Source organism: Oryza brachyantha, chromosome 3 (assembly GCF_000231095.2).
Source record: "Oryza brachyantha chromosome 3, ObraRS2, whole genome shotgun sequence".
NCBI classification, from domain to species: Eukaryota; Viridiplantae; Streptophyta; class Magnoliopsida; order Poales; family Poaceae; genus Oryza; species Oryza brachyantha.
In genome coordinates, this window is record NC_023165.2 from 28545706 (window position 1) to 28569011 (window position 23306).

General features: G+C 39.5%; 3 protein-coding genes and 1 long non-coding RNA gene across 5 annotated transcripts; 1 reads left to right on the top strand and 3 right to left on the bottom strand.

Annotated features, from left to right (window-relative positions):
* Positions 1–3382: 3382 nt before the first annotated feature.
* On the bottom strand, positions 3383–5097 carry LOC102717884. The gene is made up of 4 exons (XM_006650768.3): positions 4918–5097; positions 4328–4554; positions 3997–4223; positions 3383–3888 (listed from the first exon to the last, which is right to left on the bottom strand). Exons 1-4 carry the CDS (start codon positions 4970–4972, stop codon positions 3762–3764), a joined length of 636 nt encoding a protein of 211 aa, XP_006650831.2. The 5' UTR covers positions 4973–5097; the 3' UTR covers positions 3383–3761.
* Positions 5098–9241: 4144 nt separating this feature from the next.
* LOC107303909 lies at positions 9242–12144 on the bottom strand. 2 transcript variants are annotated; one of them, XR_001549879.2, is made up of 4 exons: positions 12068–12144; positions 11261–11315; positions 9762–9984; positions 9242–9327 (listed from the first exon to the last, which is right to left on the bottom strand). It is a non-coding gene; the product is annotated as an uncharacterized LOC107303909 (long non-coding RNA). The 2 variants fall into 2 exon arrangements; XR_005811269.1 differs by lacking the exon at positions 9242–9327 and having other exon boundaries at positions 9702–9984.
* Positions 12145–14891: 2747 nt separating this feature from the next.
* On the top strand, positions 14892–17344 carry LOC102718163 (SPX domain-containing protein 4). Its single transcript, XM_006650769.3, has 3 exons — positions 14892–15281; positions 16455–16614; positions 16700–17344. Exons 1-3 carry the CDS (start codon positions 14988–14990, stop codon positions 17224–17226), a joined length of 981 nt encoding a protein of 326 aa, XP_006650832.2. The 5' UTR covers positions 14892–14987; the 3' UTR covers positions 17227–17344.
* Positions 17345–17810: 466 nt separating this feature from the next.
* On the bottom strand, positions 17811–21643 carry LOC102718443 (transmembrane protein 184B). Its single transcript, XM_006650770.3, has 6 exons — positions 21243–21643; positions 20282–20355; positions 19243–19392; positions 18849–19134; positions 18472–18702; positions 17811–18367 (listed from the first exon to the last, which is right to left on the bottom strand). The coding sequence occupies exons 1-6, from the start codon at positions 21393–21395 to the stop codon at positions 18050–18052; spliced, it is 1212 nt and encodes a 403-aa protein (XP_006650833.1). The 5' UTR covers positions 21396–21643; the 3' UTR covers positions 17811–18049.
* Positions 21644–23306: the final 1663 nt, after the last annotated feature.

The following is a 23306-nucleotide window of genomic DNA, read 5'->3' on the forward strand; positions in this document are numbered from 1 at the left end:
AGTCCCTCCCTCAGAAAATATACTAATTTTTAAAATATAAAAACTATCTAAGAATATAACATTTTACTCACATGTTTTATTTTGAATCAAATACAAATTTCCATAACTAAAGTTTCTCGTGTATTTATTTTTTTCAACTAACAACAGCATTCGCTACTTAATTCCACAACCTTTTACAATTTACATCTACATCCAACTTTAAAAAGCTAATAGCACAATAAGCGAACATAAATAAACTATAAGAATTAGCATATCATATTTATGATTAAGTAGAGCAGAAAGTGAACAAAAGAAAAAAAAAGCAAGCTATAGCACATGCTACAATTAAATTTTTTATATGAAAGATGTGGACCATGCATTCATTGTACGTACTCTCCTGTCTCAAAATATCTTTATTTTTTATCCATCCCACATATATCAATAAAAAGTAAAAACACTGTAATACTCTCTTCTCCATCAAATCCTAATTGAAGTATCTTTATCTAGTTGTAATGCAATTGTTTTCTCTTTCTCATACCCCAATATATTAATTGCTAAAATATATTATTTTAAAGAGTATTTTTATCGTTATTAGAAAAAATACCTCGTAATTTTCAGGGTAAAAGCCTCATTTTGAAACAAACAAGAAGTGACGAAGACGAAGTTAATTATTTTCGAACTGAACAAGTATTATGCTTAATATTATAAAACCGTATTAATTAGATTAACTATAACTAATGTATCAAAATTTAAAGCTACGCTCTAAAACAATTTTATATTAAAGGAGGGATCAGCGATCTGGATTCTGGAATATATTCTCGACCGGCCCGGCGTTATCCGTGTTGGTGCTGCCGCGACGGAGGGACGCATGCACACGTGGCTCGCTGCGTCAGTGGCTACGCGGCCTCGTCATCCTGTGCACAGGCAAGCCCGTTGGTTATCATAATTACTTAATTAGCAGTGCGGGTTAAGGTCGTTCTTATCTGCTTGCTACTCTACTTAGGTGCATGCACTGCTACTGTAGCACGTGCGACAATGCCATAGGATATGCACCACGGACAGACAAGGATGCATGGGCATCGATCTCTTGTTTTTACTCGATCGATCCAAGAATTCATTTGCCCTTGATCAGAGACGTGGCACTGTAGCGTGCTTGTCTCCTGGGTGTATTTGCTGGATAAACTGGGACGTACATCTGTCACCGTGGGCGTGACCATTGTCTGGCTTTTTAATTAAGGGGACAAAATCAAATGATATGTTTGTAAATAAATAAGTTTGTAAATAAAATTATCATATACTTGTTTATAGCAAACTTAAAATGTAAATTGAAAAATAAGCAACGATGAAAAAACCTCTAAATCTACTCTAAATTTAATATTGAAAATTTAAACTTTAGCTTATAAATATAACAGAAACTAAAAATAGGGAAGTATATATATAGAATAGGAAACTATGTTGATCCCTCCATAAAATATCCTCTTGTTATTTTTAATCATTCAAAAAGTTATGAAAAACTCTCAGGAAATTTGAAGACACTCGTACAATATTTTGACAACACTCATACAACATATACACATATAACACCTCATAAATTTTAGGTCAATACTCAACACACGTTGAGATATAAAAAAGACAAATTCAAACGTATGAATAATAGTGATATTGTTCATACCTGAACTTGTCATTTTTTTTCTCAATGTGTAGGTCGGATTTGAATTTAATTTTTGTGGAGTGATGAATGTTGATATACTCATACATAATCATTTTTTTTCAGAATTTTTCATAACTGTGGCATTGGATTTGGAAGAAAAAGGTACAATCACGCAAAAAAAAAACATTTCTTGAAAACTAAAAACCAAATTGGTACATCTATGCTCGAATATGTGGAAAAAAATACACCCGAGATACAATCACACTTATTATTTGTATGTGATGTAAATAGTTGTATTTCTTTTATGATTAGGATGTATTTAGTCTATAAAAACATGTGTATATATATAAACATGTATATATACACAAACAAGTTAAATTATAATGTATTAGTGTTATATTATAACATTAATGCTTAATTAATTAAATGTCGTTATAATGTTATATATAACATTATAATATAACTTGTTAACTTTTATGATTTAATTAAACATTAGGTTGTGAGCTTTAATTAATTAAGCATTCGACATTAAACTTGGTTTTCATCATTTGTTTGCTGGCTTGTCAGACGCAACTAAAATTAGAATTTTGAAACTTACTACCTCCCCTAATATTATATGCAAACATCAAACATCGAGAAAAATAGTATGAAATTATCAAAATCTGAACCTATAACAAGTTGAGAATTAAGTAGTAATATTTTAACGAAAATAATGCAATAAAACATAACTTTAGTGATGTTTCGGAATATCTAGACAATAGAAAATTTTAGAAATACATACTTTAATTGTTTATTAGTTTGTATAAATCTAAATTATATCGTAAGTTAAAAATCTAATCATGGCAACGAAATTCGAACAGTTTTAGTAAGCAAATATTTGTACCCTGGATTTTTTTATCACATCAAAGTATGCATAATTTAAACTTTAATTTCATAATGAGACATTTGGCCCTAAATATGCTTTATTACCATTCCACACATGCTGTCAATCCTTAATTGCATAGAATGGGATGCTACACAACATCTTACCTCGAAAGGTAAGTAGCACCTTAAAACTATCCTTATAAAATCCAACCGTGGAATTGGACCAGCCAATTTAACATTGAGAGAGACACTTCTCAGTATTAGAACACGTATAAAAGGTGTTTATTGCCTAAGGCGGCGTTCTTTAGTGGGTTAGGTAACCGGCATAAAAAAGATAGCAACAAATTAATATATGATTAATTAATTAATTATTAGTTTTAATAAAATTAAGATGGACTTTTGTGATTTTTTAAATCAACTCTCCTATTTTAAAAAATAACACATCATTTAACAATTTAGGAAACATACACGCGGAAAACAAGAGAATATGTGTTAGTTATCTAGATGGAAGAACATGGCCTAACTACCTTCACTGTCACACAAGCAAATTTGGTGAGATTGGTGAAAGAGAGAAAAAGAGAGAGAAACATCGTTATTATACATGATAATGATTTAAAGTCAATTCTTAGTCTTTATTGAAAAAATTGTTATATGATGGTGGATAAAAAGGAAAGTAGTATAATTGTTTTTCTATATTAATTAAAAAATTATACGTGAGTCTAACTTTATACGTACTACTATAAAATAAATTCTTATTGCTGATATGGATCAAATAAAAGTCTATACTACTCGGCTCAACATGTACTTACTGTTTCTCGGTCATTAATTACATAGATTGAATTTGATATTGTACGTTTATAAAGTGATATTTTATTATACAACCACATATGTATATTATACAACATTTAAACTTTGAACTGCATACACAAAAGGAAAACACACTGCACGCCCCTGCAGGGAGAAATTCATGAGGGGCAAAAAAAAGAAAGGAAAAAAACAGTGCAAAGGGTTTTAAATTACAACACACACCTTAGCTAGCTAGGAGAGGTGTATGTACACATGCATGACGTACAGTATCATGTATTTATACGGAGAGCTGAAGGATTAAAAGCTCTCTCAGGTATATACGCGTGGTGATATATATTGTACTGCGTTTAGTTTGTATAGTAACATATATAATCTAATCTACACCCCAAGCGTCAAAAGTACATGTACAGTAAGCCAGTAGCTATATTAATCTACGGGGCTAATTACTATACGATGATGTCTAGGCGTTGCCGGTGACGACCCGGGAGACGTGGAACTGAACGCAGGCGTACGTCTGCGACTTGCCGAACGTCTGCTGCTCCAGCGACGGCGTCTCGTTCAGGAACGCCCAGCTGCTCCGCGTCCACCTACGTATGCATGCACGTACAAATTAGTTATTATTCGATCGATCGTTCAGCTAGCTACGCACTAATTAATTATTAGATCTGATTAATTAGTACGCATGCAGTACGTACCAGCACTCGCTGCTGGTGCTGGCGCCGTCGTCGTCGTCGTCGTCGTGCTGGTCGGCGAACGGCCGCTGACGATCATGGTGAGGAGCCGCCGGCGACGGCGGCTCGCTGTGGGAGTAGGACTGGTACGGGCAGTCGTCGGCCCTCGTCATCACGGTGCGAGCCAGCGGCGACGGCATCGAGCTCAGCCTCTCCAGCCTCCTCAACGGGCACCGGCTCGTCTCCTGCTGCTGCATCAACACAAGCAACGACGACGACGACGAGCCATTCATGAGATGAGATCGAATCGATTAATTTCAATCCATACACAAAAAAAAATGTTTTGTTTAATTACCGCGCGGCCGCCGCCGGGAGAGGCGAGCGGCGACATGTCGCCGGCGCGGGGCGAGGAGAGCGGCGAGACGTTGCCGGCGGCGGCGGCGCGAGGAGAGGAGAGCGGCGAGCTGCTGCCGTTGCCGTCGTGATCCTCCGGCGGCGGCTTCCGCTGCTGCTGCTGCTGCTGGCGCCTCCAGAACGCGGCCACCTCCTCCCTGGTCAGCGAACGGTTCCTCATCAGCCGAACTGTAATAAAACATACACATACATGCATAGCTCGTCAATAATTAATTAAAAGAGATCAAATAATTAAACTTACACAGATCTATAGTACATCTATCATTAAGATGATCTGATGTGACGACTACATCACGATCAGCAAGAGGCAGCATCCATAAACATCGATTAACTGAATTAATTATATTTAATTATATTTAATTAGTGTTTTAAGTTGTAGTCATGTACGCGTATATCATTCAATTTCAGGTAATACGTATTATTTAGTGTTTAAGTTGTAGTCATGTACGCGTATATCATTCAATTTCAGGTAATACGTATTATTCTCGATCGTTACACATATGTGTGTATACTATATCATGCATAGTATACCTTTCTTCTCATCACCAAGCACTGGTGAGTTCCAGCCAGCCATCAGAGAACCCATCTCTGAATGAATCTCTGATGCCTGAATCCTGATCTGCTGTGACACTAATCCAATTTTCAGCTAGCTAGATCGATCGATCGGGACGGAAATTAATTAAGGATGAGATCGAAAGAGATGGACTACGAGAAATGATGACGGAGAGATGATCAGCTTCAGTGGCTCGACCCGTTTTATATAGGCGCTGGTGCATACACATCCAGCGTTGGGGGTAGCGCTCCACTAGCTGGAGCAACAAGTGAGCTGGCCAGCACGCTGGTTGAACTGATCCTGCGGCGCGCCGCTTTTTGGTTGCCTAATTGGCAATCATATCGATCGACATGTACGTGCAGAGGTACGTACACGGCCAATCCCGTATTCACTGAGTTTATTTCATCGCTTGGTTACATATTCATAAGTTTATTTTGTGTCACATTTTAATTTATTTTTATAATTTATCGGAATTAAATTTCAATATATATGTTTGTGAAGTAATATATATTATATTAATTTATATTATTATTTTTTAAAAAAACATTACCGACTGTTTAGGTGATATGTACGAAAAAGACGAATATCCACCGCTAATAAAAATATATTTTTCCATTTAGTGGCTGCTGGTGACGGTGTCTGATGACTGATGCAAAAATCACACGGTAACTTAAAGCATCCACAATATATATAGCAAAAAATATATAGCAAAAATAGTCCATATATATGGGACCCATATATAGGCTATAACTATTGTTATCTAGCAACTAGTATTAAAATGAGAGAGAAAATAGAGACAAATAATATATTTTATTTTTTATGGGTAAACCATATGCTTATGGGTGATTTTTACTTCTTGCTATATACTAGTTTTATAATATGGATAGGTGGCTAAATAAAATACTTTATTCCTTATGGATTAGTTTTAAACTATATCGTAGGACCGATGTGCATGCAAGCCGGTTGGGCTAGCTGATGCATGTGTGCATATCGAGGTTGCTGGTGATGAGCTCTGACGAGTGTTGGGACGCGCCGAGTAGAGACGAGAAAGTGGTTCTCTTTGAATCTCGGGGTGCTTGTCAGCTTAAGAAAAATAAAATTCGAAATCGAGACTTATCGACGCGTCATTTTTTTTCTCGTGTTTATACACATAACTAAAATTTTAATTTTAATTTTTAAATTTAAAGTTGATTTTAAGATTTTTATATCATAATTTATTTTTTAGCATTTGCTTTTAAATCTTAACAACATATATAAGTTTTTTTATTCTTATTTTTTTATTTATATATATATTATATATTTTTTTTGAATATGCTAGAATATGACCCGGATCAAACCTGTGAGAGACCACGTGGACGCCCAGCTAGAGAAAAAACTATTGAATCCGCTCTACTATGTCTTGCCTCCGTTTCATAATGTTTAACTTGTTTGTAATTGTTTAACTTGTTTGTAATGTTTGATCATCTATTTTATTCAAAAGATTATGAAAATATTATTTATTTTGTTTGTGACTTATTTTATTATCAAAAGAACTTTAAACACGACTTGTTATTTTCTATATTTGTACTAAATTTTCGAATAAAACGAACGATCAAACGTGGTAAAAAATCAAATATTTTAATTATGAAACGGAGATAGTATTGTATATGTTATAGAGATGGATTTTATCACTTATCTGAAATTATAAAAATTCAATAAGATGGTTTAATATTAGATATATGACTTGACATACATGAAAGTTCAACTTTGACTTTTATAAGTTATAACGAGAATAGCAAATTCAATTTTTATTATGTGTATACTAGTTTTATTTTAATTCGTTTATAACTTGTAGAAATCGATTTGAAGTTATATGTTTGTGAAATAATATATCTCATATTAATCTATTGTTCTATTTTAAGAAAACCGTAACTACTTGTGTGTTATACTCTAACCAAATAATAAAAATGTTTTCTATATTATATATATATATATATATTAATATTTGTGTAAATATAAAAAAATAAAATACTACCTCCGTCACATAATAACTTTATTTTTTGTTTTTTCATGTCTAATGTTTGACGATTCATCTTATTTGAAAATTTTGTAAAAAAAACTTTAAAAGATAGTCACGCATAAAATATTATTCATGTTTTATCATCCAGTAAAAATAAAAATATTTATTGCAAAAAAAATTCAAATAAGACGAAAAGTCAAAACGTATAAAAAACTGAAAAATGAAAATAATTTAATACGTCCCGACTAGCATCCTCGTTTTTCTTATGTTTATATAAAGGTCAAAATTTAAAATTTTGTTCTTAAATTGGGGGTTAATTTTTAGAGTTTTTCACCGGATTTTATTTTCCAGTCTTAGCTTTTATATTGCTAAAAATAAATGTATAAAATTTTTATTAACAAACTATTTTTAATTAACAAAATATACCGGTGGATAGGGCTGCGCTTGCTGCGGCGGGCTCGCGCGGGCATCGCATCGATCGTTATCCGGACCTAGCAGGATTGGCGAGCGTGCGCGCGCGCGCGTGGCGACATGCAGATCACGACGTGAACCCACGCCACCCGGTGCCCGGGCACAGGGGCACATGGCCGCGCGCCACCGGTTATTTTTCACGTTTTCGCGTCATCCCTACGTACGTCGGCTTGCCCGCCGTTCCTATCGATCGGCCTTGAGTGCGTGCGATGGTGGCACAGGACGCAAATCTAGTTTCGTACGTCTGCAATTGTGTATCCGACACGTACGTACGTGCTGCTGCTGCATGTATGTACGTTTTTTTTTTATCGCAAGGAGGCTTGGAAGGGATTTCGGCCCAGTTGTAAAGGCGGGCGGCCCACGATGATCCTGAGCCCGAAGGTTGTGTGGGCTTTGGGTTTAGGATGCCAGCCTAGGATTGTTTGGTCTGTTTAGAGAGCTTTAGATTCTGAGAAGCAGCTGCATGTTAGTTAGCTTCTGAGAATCTGAAAAGCTTCTAAACCCAGCTTCTTCAGATTCTGGATTCTTAGTTCATTTTCTAGAATCTGTAATTATATATTCTCAGAAGTTGTGGACTATTTGGGGTAGTTTTTGGTAGAAGTAGCTTTTGAGAAAAACTGCAGCTGGGAAAAGCTCTCTCAAACAGGCCTTTTATGTCGTCCGCTTATGAGTGTTGGTCCAGGTAATTCCTCGAAAGAAACAGCTGTTGGGCCTGGACAATGTGTAAGCTAAAGCCCAAACTCTAGGTTCGTACCACGAACATGTCTATTTTACATCCTGCTTACTCCAAAGTCCAAAAATTTATTTGCACCATTTTTTGTTTCAAACGCGGTACGTCGCTTATATACGCACACTCACTCTAAACATACGACTATTATGCACCCCCCTCTGTCTTTACGAGCATATTCAAAGGATTGCATATATAGATATATAGAGATTGACAAAGTTATCACATGAAACGCTTTTGATATTTCTCATTACGGACAAACCCCACCATAAAAGGAACTAACCACAAGTGAACTATTTTTTACACCTCACTTATTTGCAATACAATAGGTGAGTCCGCCGTTATTCAAGGTTATCTACATGTATTAGAGTGGACGGCGCGCATTGCGCGCCCTGCCAACCCACCTACAATTAAGATAATAAAAATATCACTTTTTAAGTTAGGAATATTTTATGTATTAATCAACATTTAGAAAGATATTTAGTGCGAACAATATTTACATATCAAAATGTAATATTGATAGCAGTACAACATAGCTTTCAATCTTTCATTTGAGTACATATATTGAATAAAAACATATGTTTTTTACGCGCTTGCATCAACTTCTCTCAGTTCAAAAGCTTGTCTGGAAAGTATAAATTGGACTAATATTTATATGGTTCCATGGCAGGCACAAACAAAAACACAGCAGCCCCATGACCCATATGGCAGTCAGGTAAGACCCATGGAAGTATGGAACAAACACACACAACACAGAGGAAGAAAAGCAGAAGACTATCAAACAGTACATTGTAAACAGCAGGCCCGCAGCAAAACGCAACGACAGAAAATAGAAGAAGCAACCCAGCACGAGGTGGCACAACAGACAACACCCATAAGGAAGACGCACAGGAGGAGGCACAGAACGAACGAAGTAGGCCCACCGTGCGCCTAGAGCACGAAAAGCCAAAGAAGGTAGGGAACACGCGTCGGCACGCTGCAAGCTACACACCAATGGGAAATGTCGCGGAAGCCTCAATTCCCGGCGGTCTTGAAGACTTTAGACAAGAAGGAAGATTGATTTCTCTCGATTATCAATTATTAATGTTGCAAAACTGAATGACCTATTTTACCAGGGCAACTGACCTTCTAACAGTATAGAGCCTGGGATGCACCTTGGCGCGCCGCTTGCATAGAGTTGGGTGAATTAGGCTACAACACAACTTTGTTAATGTGTCGAAGAGGTAAATATGCAGCAGAGGTAAACATGATAGATTGTTAATGTGTTGCTTGCACAATAGACATGTCCATGCATAGTGATTCAAAGGAGTACACTTTTCATAGCAGCAGAGGTAAACATGACAGATTGTCATACATAGCTATTAGTTAATAATTGGTCCTTTATTATGTAGTTCACAGGCTATGGACGATTGCTTATAGGTCATTAGGCTTCTAGAAGTGGAAGATAGATTAGTCACAACATATTGACTGCCACAAACTGTTTAAATGCATTTGTTAGGTTATGAACGGTCGTTTGTCAACTTGAGAAGAAGCATGATGATTAAATCACCTTCTGCAGGCTAAATCTGAATTTTGACTTCATTATTGTCCATGAGCAACGTTGTATGTAGTGTACCGAGAATTACCTTATGAAGTACACATGTGCTGATGTTTCCACCTGGTGCTCCTCCAGGCAAGTTACTGAACAAATCCAACTAAAAGCTCAGCTACGTTGCAATGGTCCAAATATTATCATTAGTTAGTTAGGGCACAAAAGATTATAAAAGACACCAAGGAGCGAGCACGCTGGAGACCCTGATCCATCTGAGCCAGCTTCAACCTGATGTCCTAAAGTTGCTGAGTATAAGCCTACAATATCATTGAAATACGAAGTTAATCAAAGAGGCCAAAAGGTTTGTTTGTACTGTTAAACTTCCTTGCAGGTAATTCTTAAATTGTTCACTTGTTTTGCAACTGTCTGTTATGCACAAACTCTTGATTAACCTTGTCATGATCTGTTGATGCTCAAATAAAAAGAGAACAATCACAACATGAAATTCGAAGACCCCACCAGTAACAACGACACTGATTTGAATCTTATTGACATTAACCAGCTTTGATTGAAAAAAATCATTGACGTATTAATAAATTGATATAACAGGAGCTGTGAGAAAAAGAATCCACTCACAAGCTGGAGTAGTTGCTAACTCTTTCAACTGCTAAAATATTGTTAAATGAATAGCTACTTCAAACTAACATATACACCACTGGGATTTAGCATCAATTTCTGCACATACAGATTGAGATGGGAAACCATCTTCTGTAAAGACATGCATAAGCTAATATTTGAAGGTACTATAAATCAGACTGATAGGTAATTAACCAGTAGTGCCCGTTGAAATAGCACTTTTTTAGGATTTGCAAAGCAGCATTAGGACCGCATAAAGTTGGCATGCCTTTAATAAATACTCAGCATGATTAAAGAGCATAAGCGATTGTACTGTTGGGAGGCATTTTCACAAATACCCTATTAGCATGTTAATGCACTGCAGTGAAGATGAACATATCATTAATTGCAATTCGATATTTTTCGTCGTACACATTTTCTTTGTTCAAAAATGTTTTTATACAGAAAAACACGAATCTGATCAAATAGGATTCCATCGATAACCTAGCAACCCAATGAAAACAATACCAGTTTGTACCGAAACACCAATCTTATCATTGAGTTAGGTTTAAATAAAGTCTAATTCAATATCCAATACAACATTAAATCTTTGGTTTTTCCAGTATTTCTTACAGATTTTTTCTATTGCCCAATTTCTTTAAATCATGGTACAAATCAAAAAGAAATACATGGACCTCATGGTAAAATGGCAAGCTAAGATTACAACAGAAATACACCAAGTACCATTGATCTGCCCATTCTGACAGCTTGAAGCATTAACCTAGAAGTTTCCTATCATCACCCTATCAGCCTATAGGACAGAAGAGAGCATGAAAATAACTGAAATAAATCCAAACTTCTGTAACCGACGCTTAGAACATCAACCTCACCTGCTATTGCCTTATTGCTGTCGTTAGCATATTTTTTCAGTCTTGTTATATAAAGAAGATGAAAATAGCAAAATTAGTGAGTATTTACCTCGAAATGGCATCCCTCTTTCCCTTCCTCTATGATCATCCACGTGCTTTAGCTTCTAGACAACAAACAGAATGCTTATAGCTTTTAGACAGCAAACAGAACGTTTAATGGAATAAAGACAGAACCATTAGGAGTAAACTATCATTTAACAGCATATCAGTGTTGTAAGGGATGAACTTACTATAGATGGTCAGCACCTACAAATTAGTGAAATCTTCCAACAAAAAATGAAAATCCCTATTCTTAACTTTCCAAAATCAATCCCTTTCTGCTCTACAATATTTTATCACAATTTTTTTGGCAGGAATTTCATCGAGTGGCCTAATCAAGACATTACTTCAAAAGTAAAAGGGTAGGTGGAGTCGTGGAGAGGATCATCTGGCAAGTTATTTCGTAACAAATTATTGTACCTGTATGACCAAAATTATTTTCTTGGCCCTAAACATCATGTAAACATTTTGTACCGAGCAAAAGAACAAAGAAAGATGGTAGTGTTGTACTGCTGTGGACCCGAAGGATCTTGTGAGGGGACCCATCTTTGCAAACAACACAGAGGAAACAATCCATCAAAAACCCCATAAAAAACAACCAAGAACTCTGCGGATATGGACGAACATGCCGCAAAACCCAGTCAAATCCTCTCCAGATCAGCGAAAATCTTGGCAAAGATTGGAACTTTTTTATGCGAAAGGGAAAACCGCTCGGACGTGACCATCGACGAGGATTTGTCCCAGCCGGAGCCATTGGTCCATAGACTGACGAGCACGAGCACGTGCAAGAGAGTGACGATAGTGACCGGAGCATCACCTGGATCTAGGGGCACGGTCGAGACCTCAAGGGACGCCATTGGACCCAGAAACAAACTCCATGGCCACCTCCCGCATGAGATGTCCATGCAGGCGCTTGGTGCGGACGACGCGGTGGAGGCGGCGACAACGGGTACGGCGGGTGGGGTTGATGGTGATGGCTAGGGTGTAGCAATGGATGGAGGAAGGCGCACGAGGACGCGGCGGCCGCGATGGGCGGCGCCGAGGAGGCGAACAGGGCGTGGTGCAAGGCTGAGATACTGGGGCACCCACTGCACAAGCAGCTGCTGTCGGCGCATGTGGCGTGCCTGTGCATCACCACCCTGGTGACTAGCTCCCCCATACCGACGTGAAGTTCGAGCAGTCGCAGGGCGTCGTAGCCAAGCACCCTAGCCTCGCCGCCGCCAGGAAAAATGGCTGCGAGCTCAAGCAGTTTATGGTGAGCACACGATACACGACACACACCCACAGTAGAGCTTCTTGACCTCGTCGTCGTCGGCAGCGCCTCTACGATGAGCGTTGGGGGTAAGGCTTGCAACCTCGGCCTGTCCGCCGGCAAGGACCCAAGCAGGATAGCACACACAGGCTGACAAAGATGGCCCAAAGCACCTGAGCCCACAAAACAGGGAAGAAACAAGCAAAACAATAGGTAAGTAGGCTAGTAACGCAAAAAATCCTGCTAGGCTCCATCACCGGCTCACCACCCAACAAAGCAAAAGAGACAGAGTGCACCCTAGGCAAAAGTCAAAAATACTATTCCACAAACAGTGTGGCAAGAGGGTCTCTCCATCGCCCGGAACCCAAACTGAAACAACACGTACAGGCTGACAGGCAGGACCCAAAGCATCCGACCCTACAAAACAGCGAACGGACAAAACAAAAAACAAGTATGAAGAAACCCACCAAACCACGCCCGTTGGCCGCGATAGGCTGGGTTGCACGTCGCAGCAATAAAAGCAGGCAGGGCAAACAGAAGAGAATGGAAAATAACTTGCTGACAAGTAGGGCCCGCAAAGGACGGTCCCATAGTATAAAACAACCAATAACAGTAGCATTGCTGGAACCTGAGAATTGGAAAGAAAAACACACCGAACCTAGAAGACCCGTCCAATCGACAATCGGGGCCACCACACTGTAACCCCACAAGTCAAAGGCACAAGAATAAAAGATCACAAAAGTATCAGACCCATTCCACTACCACGATCACCTCCGAGGAAGCAGGAGAGTGATCACAGAGCTAGGAAAAAGCTACTGCTCTAGGAACCGGAAAAAGCTCACGTGGGCACAGCCAGGAGCGCCCCTCCCGGCAAGACCGGAGTTAGGCCCATGTGCAGTGACACGGTGCACTGTACACCAAGCACACACGAAGGCAGAAACAGGCAAGGGACACGCGTCGTGACGAGCCGCCGGCCATGCCAGCGAAATCGCTATGGAGGCCTCAAAACGGTGGCGGCTTTAAGATTTTAGATTAGATATCCAAGACTTTTGGTCAAATTTTTTACACACGGAATACACAGCCAAGCACATGGCGGCGTTAGGTACAGACAGGACAATCTGCGGCACAGGCTCTACCTTGCCGTCGGCGAACAGATGTCCTCTAAAATGTAAGATTTCTAATCATTTCACCATTTTACATCATTAATATGTTTCATATGTTGCCAAATTGATATGTTTAACTATTAACACTTATATATATTAAATAATTTTTAAGTTGCGACCAATATAATAAAAATACGAACTTAATCTCAATTGTGTCTTATATATGATATATGTTGTATAATTGTCAGTATTTGATGTTGTACCAGTCAATTATTAGTATTTTAGGCATAATTTATTTTTCTTATTCTCTTACATTTCAGATATCCAACATCTAAATCATGTGCCCGTCACAGTCATTTGCAGCTTTGATATTATTTTTTCAAACAGTTTAAACTACATCCTGAACCTATCTATAGAAAATCTCATGGATTCTACACGAAGCCATTCCAAAAACACCCCTAATTTTTTTATGAGAAAACAATACAACACAGACGCTTACAACATACGCACACTCTCCCCTAAATCCCCCTATGAGCACCCTCGAAGACTGGTCGGCAAATCTAGAGAAACCCTGAAATCGCCACAGGCGCCTCGTTGTCGACGGACACGTCGTCTCCCATTGAAAGCATAAAGCAGTTAGAATCCTAAAAAATTCGCTCCAACGAGAAGCCAAACACAGTACCTCAGATGCTACTAAGGCCTTATGTAACCGCTAGCCTACGTGCCCTTTCGCAAAAAACACCTCTAATTTCCTTGCGCTAAGTTGCTAATGATAAATCATTTGAAAAATTAATGTGTCACCTATCTTCGTAGCTATCATAACACAGTTTGAGTAAAAGAAAAGGTGGAATCTTTTTTAGGCAGATGGAATCTATTTGTAACTTTGTATAATAGCAGGCTATAAGCCAGCTAAATGCTGATGTGGAAGAGAGAAGAGAGGAGAAAGAGGAGAAGCTGGCTATAAGCTCAAGCACAAGAACCAAGACAGCATGTGAGATAGACATGTGGGTCCTGCATTTAAGATAAAGAGCTAACCATTATATAAATAGACTATAAAAAAACTAAAATAAATCTTATAGTTCTTGTTGACTATATTATTAACCATGCTCTAACGAAACCTAAACCGTGGAACAAAGAAGAAAGAAAACCCAGCCAGCCAGCCAGTCATGGAAAGCGGCAGGCATCGCATCGCAGCCGCCGGTAGGAGGAAGAAGAAGACAAGGCCCCACGAGGGGAAGAATATCCCACCTCCGGGCCCACCCGACAGTGACCCAGCAACCCAATCATCCCTCATCCATCCATCCATCCCCTTCCCCTTCGTCTTCCTCCCCTCCTCGCGCCCGCGTCGCTCTCGAGCCATTGGAGAGAGAGCGAGAGAGAGGATGAAATTCGGCAAGGATTTCAGGAACCACCTGGAGGAGACGCTGCCGGCGTGGAGGGACAAGTACCTGGCCTACAAGTCCCTCAAGAAGCTCATCAAGAACCTGCCGCCTGATGGTGATCCCCCTCCCGCCGCAGGCGCTGTTCCTGCGGGAGATGGGGATGGGGTTAGGGTTGGGGTTGGGGACGCGGACGTCGCCCTGGGGAACTGGTTCGCCAGGGTCCTCGACATGGAGCTCCAGAAGCTCAACGACTTCTACATCGAGAGGGAGGAGTGGTACGTCATCCGCCTCCAGGTGCGCCGCGCCGTTCTCCTCCTCCTCCTCCTCCTCCTAACTCCCCTCTCGTTCCGGCGAATTTTTCGCCTCATCTAGATGCGTGCATTCGTGCCCGTTGTCTGTATCTCCCTCGGGTATTCCGGTGAGAAGAAGATATCAAAACTCTTAATTGTTTCTCTATTGTGGAGTTATGCTGGACGGATTCCCAATTACTCGTTGATTTATTTTATTAATTTTGGCCTGTGCAAGAGAGATTTATGCAGGAATGGTTGAGTCACTAGCAGTGACAAATGAACATATTTGAAGCGTCAGTAGTAGTGTTATGCAATGTTGCAGCAGAAGCTAAACATTCCAACAATTTTATGGCTGGATGCTTCCTCAGTAAACAATGCTTCCTCATCCTTCTTTTTGCTAGAAGAAAATGACAAGTAGTTGAAGTCCTCATGGAAGTACGCGGGGAAGAAAACAATTAGAAATTGTAGTTAACGAAACTTGACCCAAGTAAATGCAGTTATGTGGTTTGTGATGCTGCTGTTATAGTGTGATATTGAAACTCAAAATTGATCACTTGAGACTCAAACTATTGTACATGTGTTATGCAAACAAGAAATTACTTGGCTTTGCAAAATAATCATATCCTGTCATGATGACCTAGACTTGCGCTTTCATTTAGTTGGATCAGCCAATCACAGTTGATTCAGCAGTACACTGTTTTAGCATATTAGTATGTAGTTCTAACCCCCGTCAAACTTGCAAACTTGCCTACACCAAGCCTTAAGTTCATTAAGTGCTGATCATTTAAAATCATCTACTGCTGTTCTGTCATGAGGGAGCATTCTTAAACGGCAAATGGCATGATCTTGGACAGATTCAGGGTAAAGAAATAGATTGGCTGATTGAGCTATATAGTCTTAAGAAACATTTGGTGCCTTAAATGGGGAGATTGTGCAAATAGCTCGAGTTACCAACTTACCATCCTCTCAATCAGCAACTGAAGATAAGATCTTTTATATTTTGAATCCTACGTACTGTAGAGTAGTCTCTTGATTATTTGGGTAACTTAGGGTGAGGTTTCATCAATTTGCTTCTTGTTTTTTTTTCTTTTTGACTCATCTGTTGATTTGCTTGTCTTCATCTATTCCTTGAGTTGGAAGTGTCATTCTGACATTTGTGGCCAATACATTTTTTAAGGTTCTCAAGGAAAGAATTGAGCGTGTCAAAGCTAAGAAGAATGGCGCATTCACATCTAAGAGTGAATTCACCGAAGAGATGTTAGAGATACGCAAAGCTTTTGTCATCATCCATGGCGAGATGATTCTTCTGCAGACCTATAGCTCCCTAAATTTTGCTGGTGAGCTCGTCAATCCACGTTGGCTAGTATGCTGTATGTATCAGTACTATACTTCTTATATGATGCTTGATATTTGTGTATGCAGGATTGGTGAAGATACTAAAAAAGTATGACAAGAGAACAGGCGGTTTACTCAGCTTACCTTTCACTCAACGTGCTCGACACCAGCCATTTTTCACCACAGAACCTCTAACAAGGCTTGTTCGAGAATGTGAGGCTAATCTTGATCTCCTGTTCCCTATTGAAGCAGAAGTACTCGAGTCTACTTCCTCTGCTAAGCTGCAACCTCAGAATGATGATGCGGCTAACCATGACCCAGCGTCATCCATCGATGTTGAAACCTCGGATGTGTATCGAAGCACACTCGCGGCAATGAAAGCGATACAGGGCCTGCGTAAAGCGAGCTCTACTTACAATCCCCTGTCTCTAGCCAGGTTCTTCCATGGAGAGGACGGGGAAGCCTGCTCCGGCGCCATCACGTCAGAAAGTTCACTGTTGGATTCATTTTCTGATTCCCTGATTGAAGATGCTGAGAATGATGATAAAGAGGTGCAATCAAGGGAGCAGAATACGGATCAAAATGATGCAGAAGTCCAACCACGTGATGAGTGATCATCACTTCATCAGTCTTTGGGTTTAATCCCCCCGATGCCCCTGATAAGTGTAAATGATACAACTGCGGCATACACTAATAATCTTGATCCTTGAAATGTATAACCCATTACTGACCTTCCCAATGGCACTGTCTTTTTTTGTGAGTAGGCATCAATAGTTGTATTTTTTTTGTGTTGTTTTGCGTGCCAGCATATCATAAAGATTTTGGAGTTCTGTTCTTCTGAATTTCTGAAGCTTTAGGCAGAGATAACTTGTGAGTAATTAGCTGACTTGGGAAATTTATGCAAATCCCTAGTAGTCAGCAGATGTGAGCTGCATTTTTCTCTTATTGTTTGTCTAGAAAAGCTAAAATGCTCCCAAATATGCACTTACATATGCTGATGGTTGACACTTGCAGTGCTCGCCTCTTCATTCCCAGAATCTGAATCTTAACATAGAAGTCTGAACAGAAAGCAGCGTCAGATGAACCTTTCATACAGTCTGGACAGAAGACAGTATTGTAATCAGGTAACACATGTCAAGCGCACGGGACGGAAAATGCCAAGTTCTTTTTGGGAAAATATTGATATCTGCACGGTGGATGCAGAGACAAATTCCATCAGTAAATGCACATATATTTCTCACTTTTGATTCACCTTAAGCTCACAACATTTTACAGTTAGCGGGAAGAGTGAGTCCGAGAGGCCGTAGGACGGGTACTGACATTCAATAACCCCCTTCAATGGGAAGTAATACACACACATTTTTACAGCGTTATCTATGATAAAAATGAAAAACATGATTTCCCCGATAGCCACCCGCCAAAGGCCATCACACACTTTCATTGTTTTCTTACATCAGAGATTGCAGGAACCTTGGCTGGGTAGTTAGACAAATCCACATCAAGCAAGTCCGTTAGGTCGTAAAGCCCTACATGATTATCAACCTTGTCCTTGATTGGGGTGGTCATTGTTTCTTCCTGGTCTGCCTGGTTTGACGATACGCTTGATGTCACCGGACTGGTTGAAGGCACCACAGAGATGCCAGACAATTCTACATCCCGCCCAGTTTGGGCGGTGCTCCCTGAAGGATACTTCCTTTGTGTGTTGTCTCCCTCATTGTGATTGTAGAGCACATATTCATTATAGGTAGGCGCAAACTGCAAGAGAATGGAGCAGATTATACTAAGATGTTCACAAACTATGGTGCTGTGTGAAAAGCAAAGCCCCAAGATGATGGTGCTGTACGCAAGATCCTGGTTACCTGATGAACAGTGTCATGGTAGAAATCATTGAATTTCAGAGCATGCAGAAGGCTTCCCTTGAAATCACCAGGCCGACCATTGGCACCAGCGTACTCCTTGTAAGGAAAGGCAAATAGGTGCCCGATAGCTGCTATGAGCATCTCAACACATAATACGAAGTTCTGGAGATCAGCAGCTTTTTCAGCATTTTTGATAAACCGTGATTTTGCAGCAAGGAAAACAAGGACACCCTGTAATGGAAAACTTGAAATTATTGCATGACATAACAATTCTAAGAAACACAGTCCCACATGACATATCAAAATCTCGAGGTAGCAGGAGTCTTTTAATCATACTCAGAAATGAGAAAAATATCTGACTATTGTTCTATAGTTACCTGCCAATATGTAAGAAACACAACCGATTTGATCATGATGAATTTTGGGACAGGGTTATATGGCCGAAGCAGATCTCTGCATGCCGCATAGAACACCGCAAGAGCATATAGAGCCATCGAGTATGAGATTGTATAAATGATAGTTATATATAGATAGGATTGCTTGACACTGAAGTTTCCATCTTTGTATTTTCCTTTTGCATAAAGTATGAATGTAATAACCACCAAAATAGGCTTAAGAATCACAAACTGCAAACAGCCTTGCTTGCATCTCCGAATAAAACGCCTGACCAATAACACAATTTTAATCAGCTATTGCATTGATATGACATAGTTCTCCAATGGTACTGTGCAACTACACATTGAAGCATCATATGCAAGGATATGTACGCACCCATCTAGAGGAATAGCTGGAAAACAGCAAGTCATCAGAAACCACGATGGCTTCAGGGTTCGTCCATTCAAACTTACCACCACAGCACCAGGACCCCCAACCCATGCCAAGCAAAGTGAAAAGAAATTGTAGATGACCCAAGCATCATAGCTGAAAAACAATCGGATAGATTCTAACATTAGTGGATATGCATTAATTGGTTTCACATACTAAAACATAAGTGTGGTAACAAATAGAAAGGTGAGACAAAGAATCGAGAATCTCACATAAAACATGGCTATGTGCCCTAAGAAACACAGACAGACTAATCATTTATCATTGGAAATGGCATTCAATTATCATAGAAAAACCAGCAGTTCTGTAAGAATCAAGGCCATGCCCATTAGAATAACTTATTAGCATACTATGCCCTGTGATGATAATTTTGAAGTTTTACATAAGTGATGATCATTCAACCCCACTTGGTTTTCTTCAGTGTGTTGTGGGTCTTAGGAAGTCATTCAAGACTAATAGTGACAAGATTCTGGTCTTTGACACCTGCAATCATGAGGTGATGGATTGGACCAACATCTAGACATTTTGTGAAAGGCATAATAGATCTCCTCTACACTAGAGATACCAACACAGTTGCTTACCACACTTAAGTGCATATAAAGAGACGGTGTCATGATAGAGCGATAGTATAGCTGGCGTATACAAATCGCGTGACAGCAAAAGAAGTGGATCAGAGTTAAGAATGTGGCATGGTGCACCAATAATAGCAGCAGTGCCAGCGCAGATGTCCAATCATACTAATGTGTGGCAACAGAAGAAAAAAGTTATGCCCGTTGGCCATTATAAAATGCCAAAATAAAGTTGCTCTAGTAGTTCTTGTATTTTGTTACTTGTGCAGTGTCTACTACAACAGGGCTTTAAGATCATCGGAAATACAAGATTGCACGTTCAACTATGAACAGATGAACAAAAACAGGAACTACAATCCCAAATTCCCAATTAACAGTTTATTATATAAAGGGACAAAATCATAAAATTGGCTTACATTTCTCGGATAGAATTAAAATATATTGCATTATCCGGTAGGATAAGTGACAGAAATGACATCACTGCATAGACCTGCAAAAGATAAATATCATCAGAATTAATATGCCGAAGTAGTGCAAACATAAACAAAAGATAAACAAACACAAGGGTAAACTGTAAATGTTCACCAGATGAAATGCAATTATACAGATTGCAACTATTAAAATATCATCCACTGGTAAACATGGTATAGTTCGTATTGCCTAAAGCAGCTGTGAATGTTGTTCCTTTTATGGAACTGGTAGCTTAAACATATAAATGCAACCGACTCACTTGTAAATGATGAACATAAATACCTGGATGAACAATCCTAGACGCACTAATTATATTAAATTATATTTTCATCCAACAAAAAAAAAAACGAACAGCAAATGGATTCGCCTAAAGCAAAACAGTCTAGCACCTACACTCCTATAACTATAGAGATCTGTAGGCAGCTTAAATGGATTAATCTAGCGAAAGCACCCTGGAATCCAGACTGATGAGCTGCTTTGCAAATTAGTCGCTTGCACATATGGAATAAAGAGAAGAACATAGAACTCTCTCAAACTCGATCGGTACGCTTGCTTCTAATCCGCTAGCTCTAGCAAATTCATCAAATATCCATCATTCCGTCACCAAATTTCCTTCAACAAAACACCTGGACACCGATCAAAATGAACAAGTTCACTCGTAGATCCACACACAAAAATAAAAAAAATGTGCAATATAATCGCAGCTTCCTGTAGGCGCTTAGGTTGCATGAATCAGAGGCGGGAACTCGTAACGTCGCGTAATCGGAGCCATCTAGACGAACTCGCATTCCAGCTCATGCCCGCGAAACCCCAACGAATTCGCCCACCCAAAAACGTCAAAAACTGCGAAGACATCGACAGATCTGGCGAGAGGGGGAGCTACGCAGACGCGCTCCATAGAATTACCGGGACCATGAAGATGAGGCGGACGATGAACCGCTGGTAGATGGGCTCCGCGTAGTGCAGGAGGTGGCGGTAGATGTGAACGAGGGCGATGACGGTGGCCGCCGCGGCGCACAGCAGCGCCGCCGCCGTGTACCCCGCCGCCGCCCAGTCCATCGGGGACGGGACGACGCGAGACGCCGCTCCCTCCCAGCCCCCACCACGTCAGCGAGGCGGAGCAACAGCCGCCCACTCCCCCGCCGCCGCCGCCGCCGCCGCCGCCGGAGCGCTCCGATTGGGCGGCGCGTGCTTCCTCCGGTTTGGTGCGAGAGTGGTTGGGAAAGGAGGAGGAGGAGGAGAAAGGGGTTAACAGTGCGAGGAGGAGGTGCTTAATTGCATCGGCTTCTGATTACGTTGCTTGGATTTGATTAATTTTAACTCGATTTTTTCATTAGTTTGATTTGATTTTTTTTTCTATCTGGGGATTTGAACGGGACCGGTCTTCGAGAAGGAAAGCTTCGGATTTATTTTCTTCTTCTTCTCCTCTCGAAACGTGTTCTAAATTTATTAAATCTATTCTCTCGGACACCGATTATAGGCTTGTTCGGAGAGTTTATTCGAGCGGCAATTTTTTATAGAAGTTGTTTAGGTTAGAATTTGTCTTAAAAGTTATAGATTCTTAAAAAATAAATTAAGAATATAGAAACTAAAAAATAAATTCAGAAACGGAAGAAGCTGACTCTAGTAGCTTTTTCATATTCTTAGGAGTTACCAACAGATATTTCTTAGAATCTACTGCTTTCCAAATAGGTTCATATTTAACTTTAACAGTTCATATTTAATATAAAAAACATCATAAACGCTTGAAATATTTCATATTTATTAAAGTGTGTTACATCTAAAATATAAACACAAATCATTTGTTTAGTACAGATTAGCCGTCAAAGTTTAAACTGTGCTGATCAACGATGTCATCTAGAACATAAATTTCACACGTATTCGAAGTTTCCAACACACGGAGAGCTGCGAGGCCACGATGTACTTATGAAACCGCGTGATCTTCATTCAAATTTTGTACGAATTTTCGGCATGGATTTAATTATGTGGTGGTTTATCTTGTACTCGATCGTACGCCTGTTCATTTACATTTGTCGTTGCATTTATTTTGCTCGCGAATCCTGGTAAGTTGACTTGCAATTTACAGGTGAGATAACGTAGGAAATCTACCACTTGTGCTAATGTGCAAGTTAAGTATATTTAATACCGTAGCTTGGCCAAAATGGGCACCTGCTGTTGCAACCGACAGTTACGTCAACATCTGAAGATTACAGCCTGAAATCCGACGTGGCAACTGCTGCTAGCATCTTGCAATATTTAAGCAAAGTTAGTTATCGTATATCCAGCTATTAATATAAGAAAAGTTATCTCAGGTCTATATTATGAGATGTTATAATACTCTCTATATTTATATCTATGCATTAATAAATTTATAGATGACTAAAATATCTTATAATATAATACGATACGAGTAGCATCTTATCGTTGTTGTTGTTGTTATAGTAATCACATCATCGTATCTTCTGTGTCATAATTAAGAGTTTGGGCGACATAATATAAGTAGAAGCTTGCCATAACAAACAGTATCTCTGCTGGCTTTGGCCTTTGATTAGTTCTGAATGACACTAGCATGATACGGCTGAAGCCCAGTGAGCTAGCTACCCACTGGCTTGATTGCCTGAACAATCTGCAAGATTTGGATATTCTGCTAGTTTTGTGTAGGAATAAATAGACAGATAATCCAGGGTGTGTTGGTTGAATGCCAGCTAAGTCTACAATTTGCTGGTTCCTTCTTATCATAATGCGGAACTTGTGATTGGTGCTTAACACAGGGTTCAACTTGGTTTCAGTTTGGTTAAGAAGAATAGTCCTAAATGTAATCAATGCCTGATTACACATCAGAAGTTAAGAGGTAAGAAAATTTGGACACCAAGGATGATTACTAGGCTTTTCCGTGAAAAAAGTTAAACACCATTTGCAAACAAAAAATAATTTATAAAAAACATTTATATACATATTCTTAGCAATATA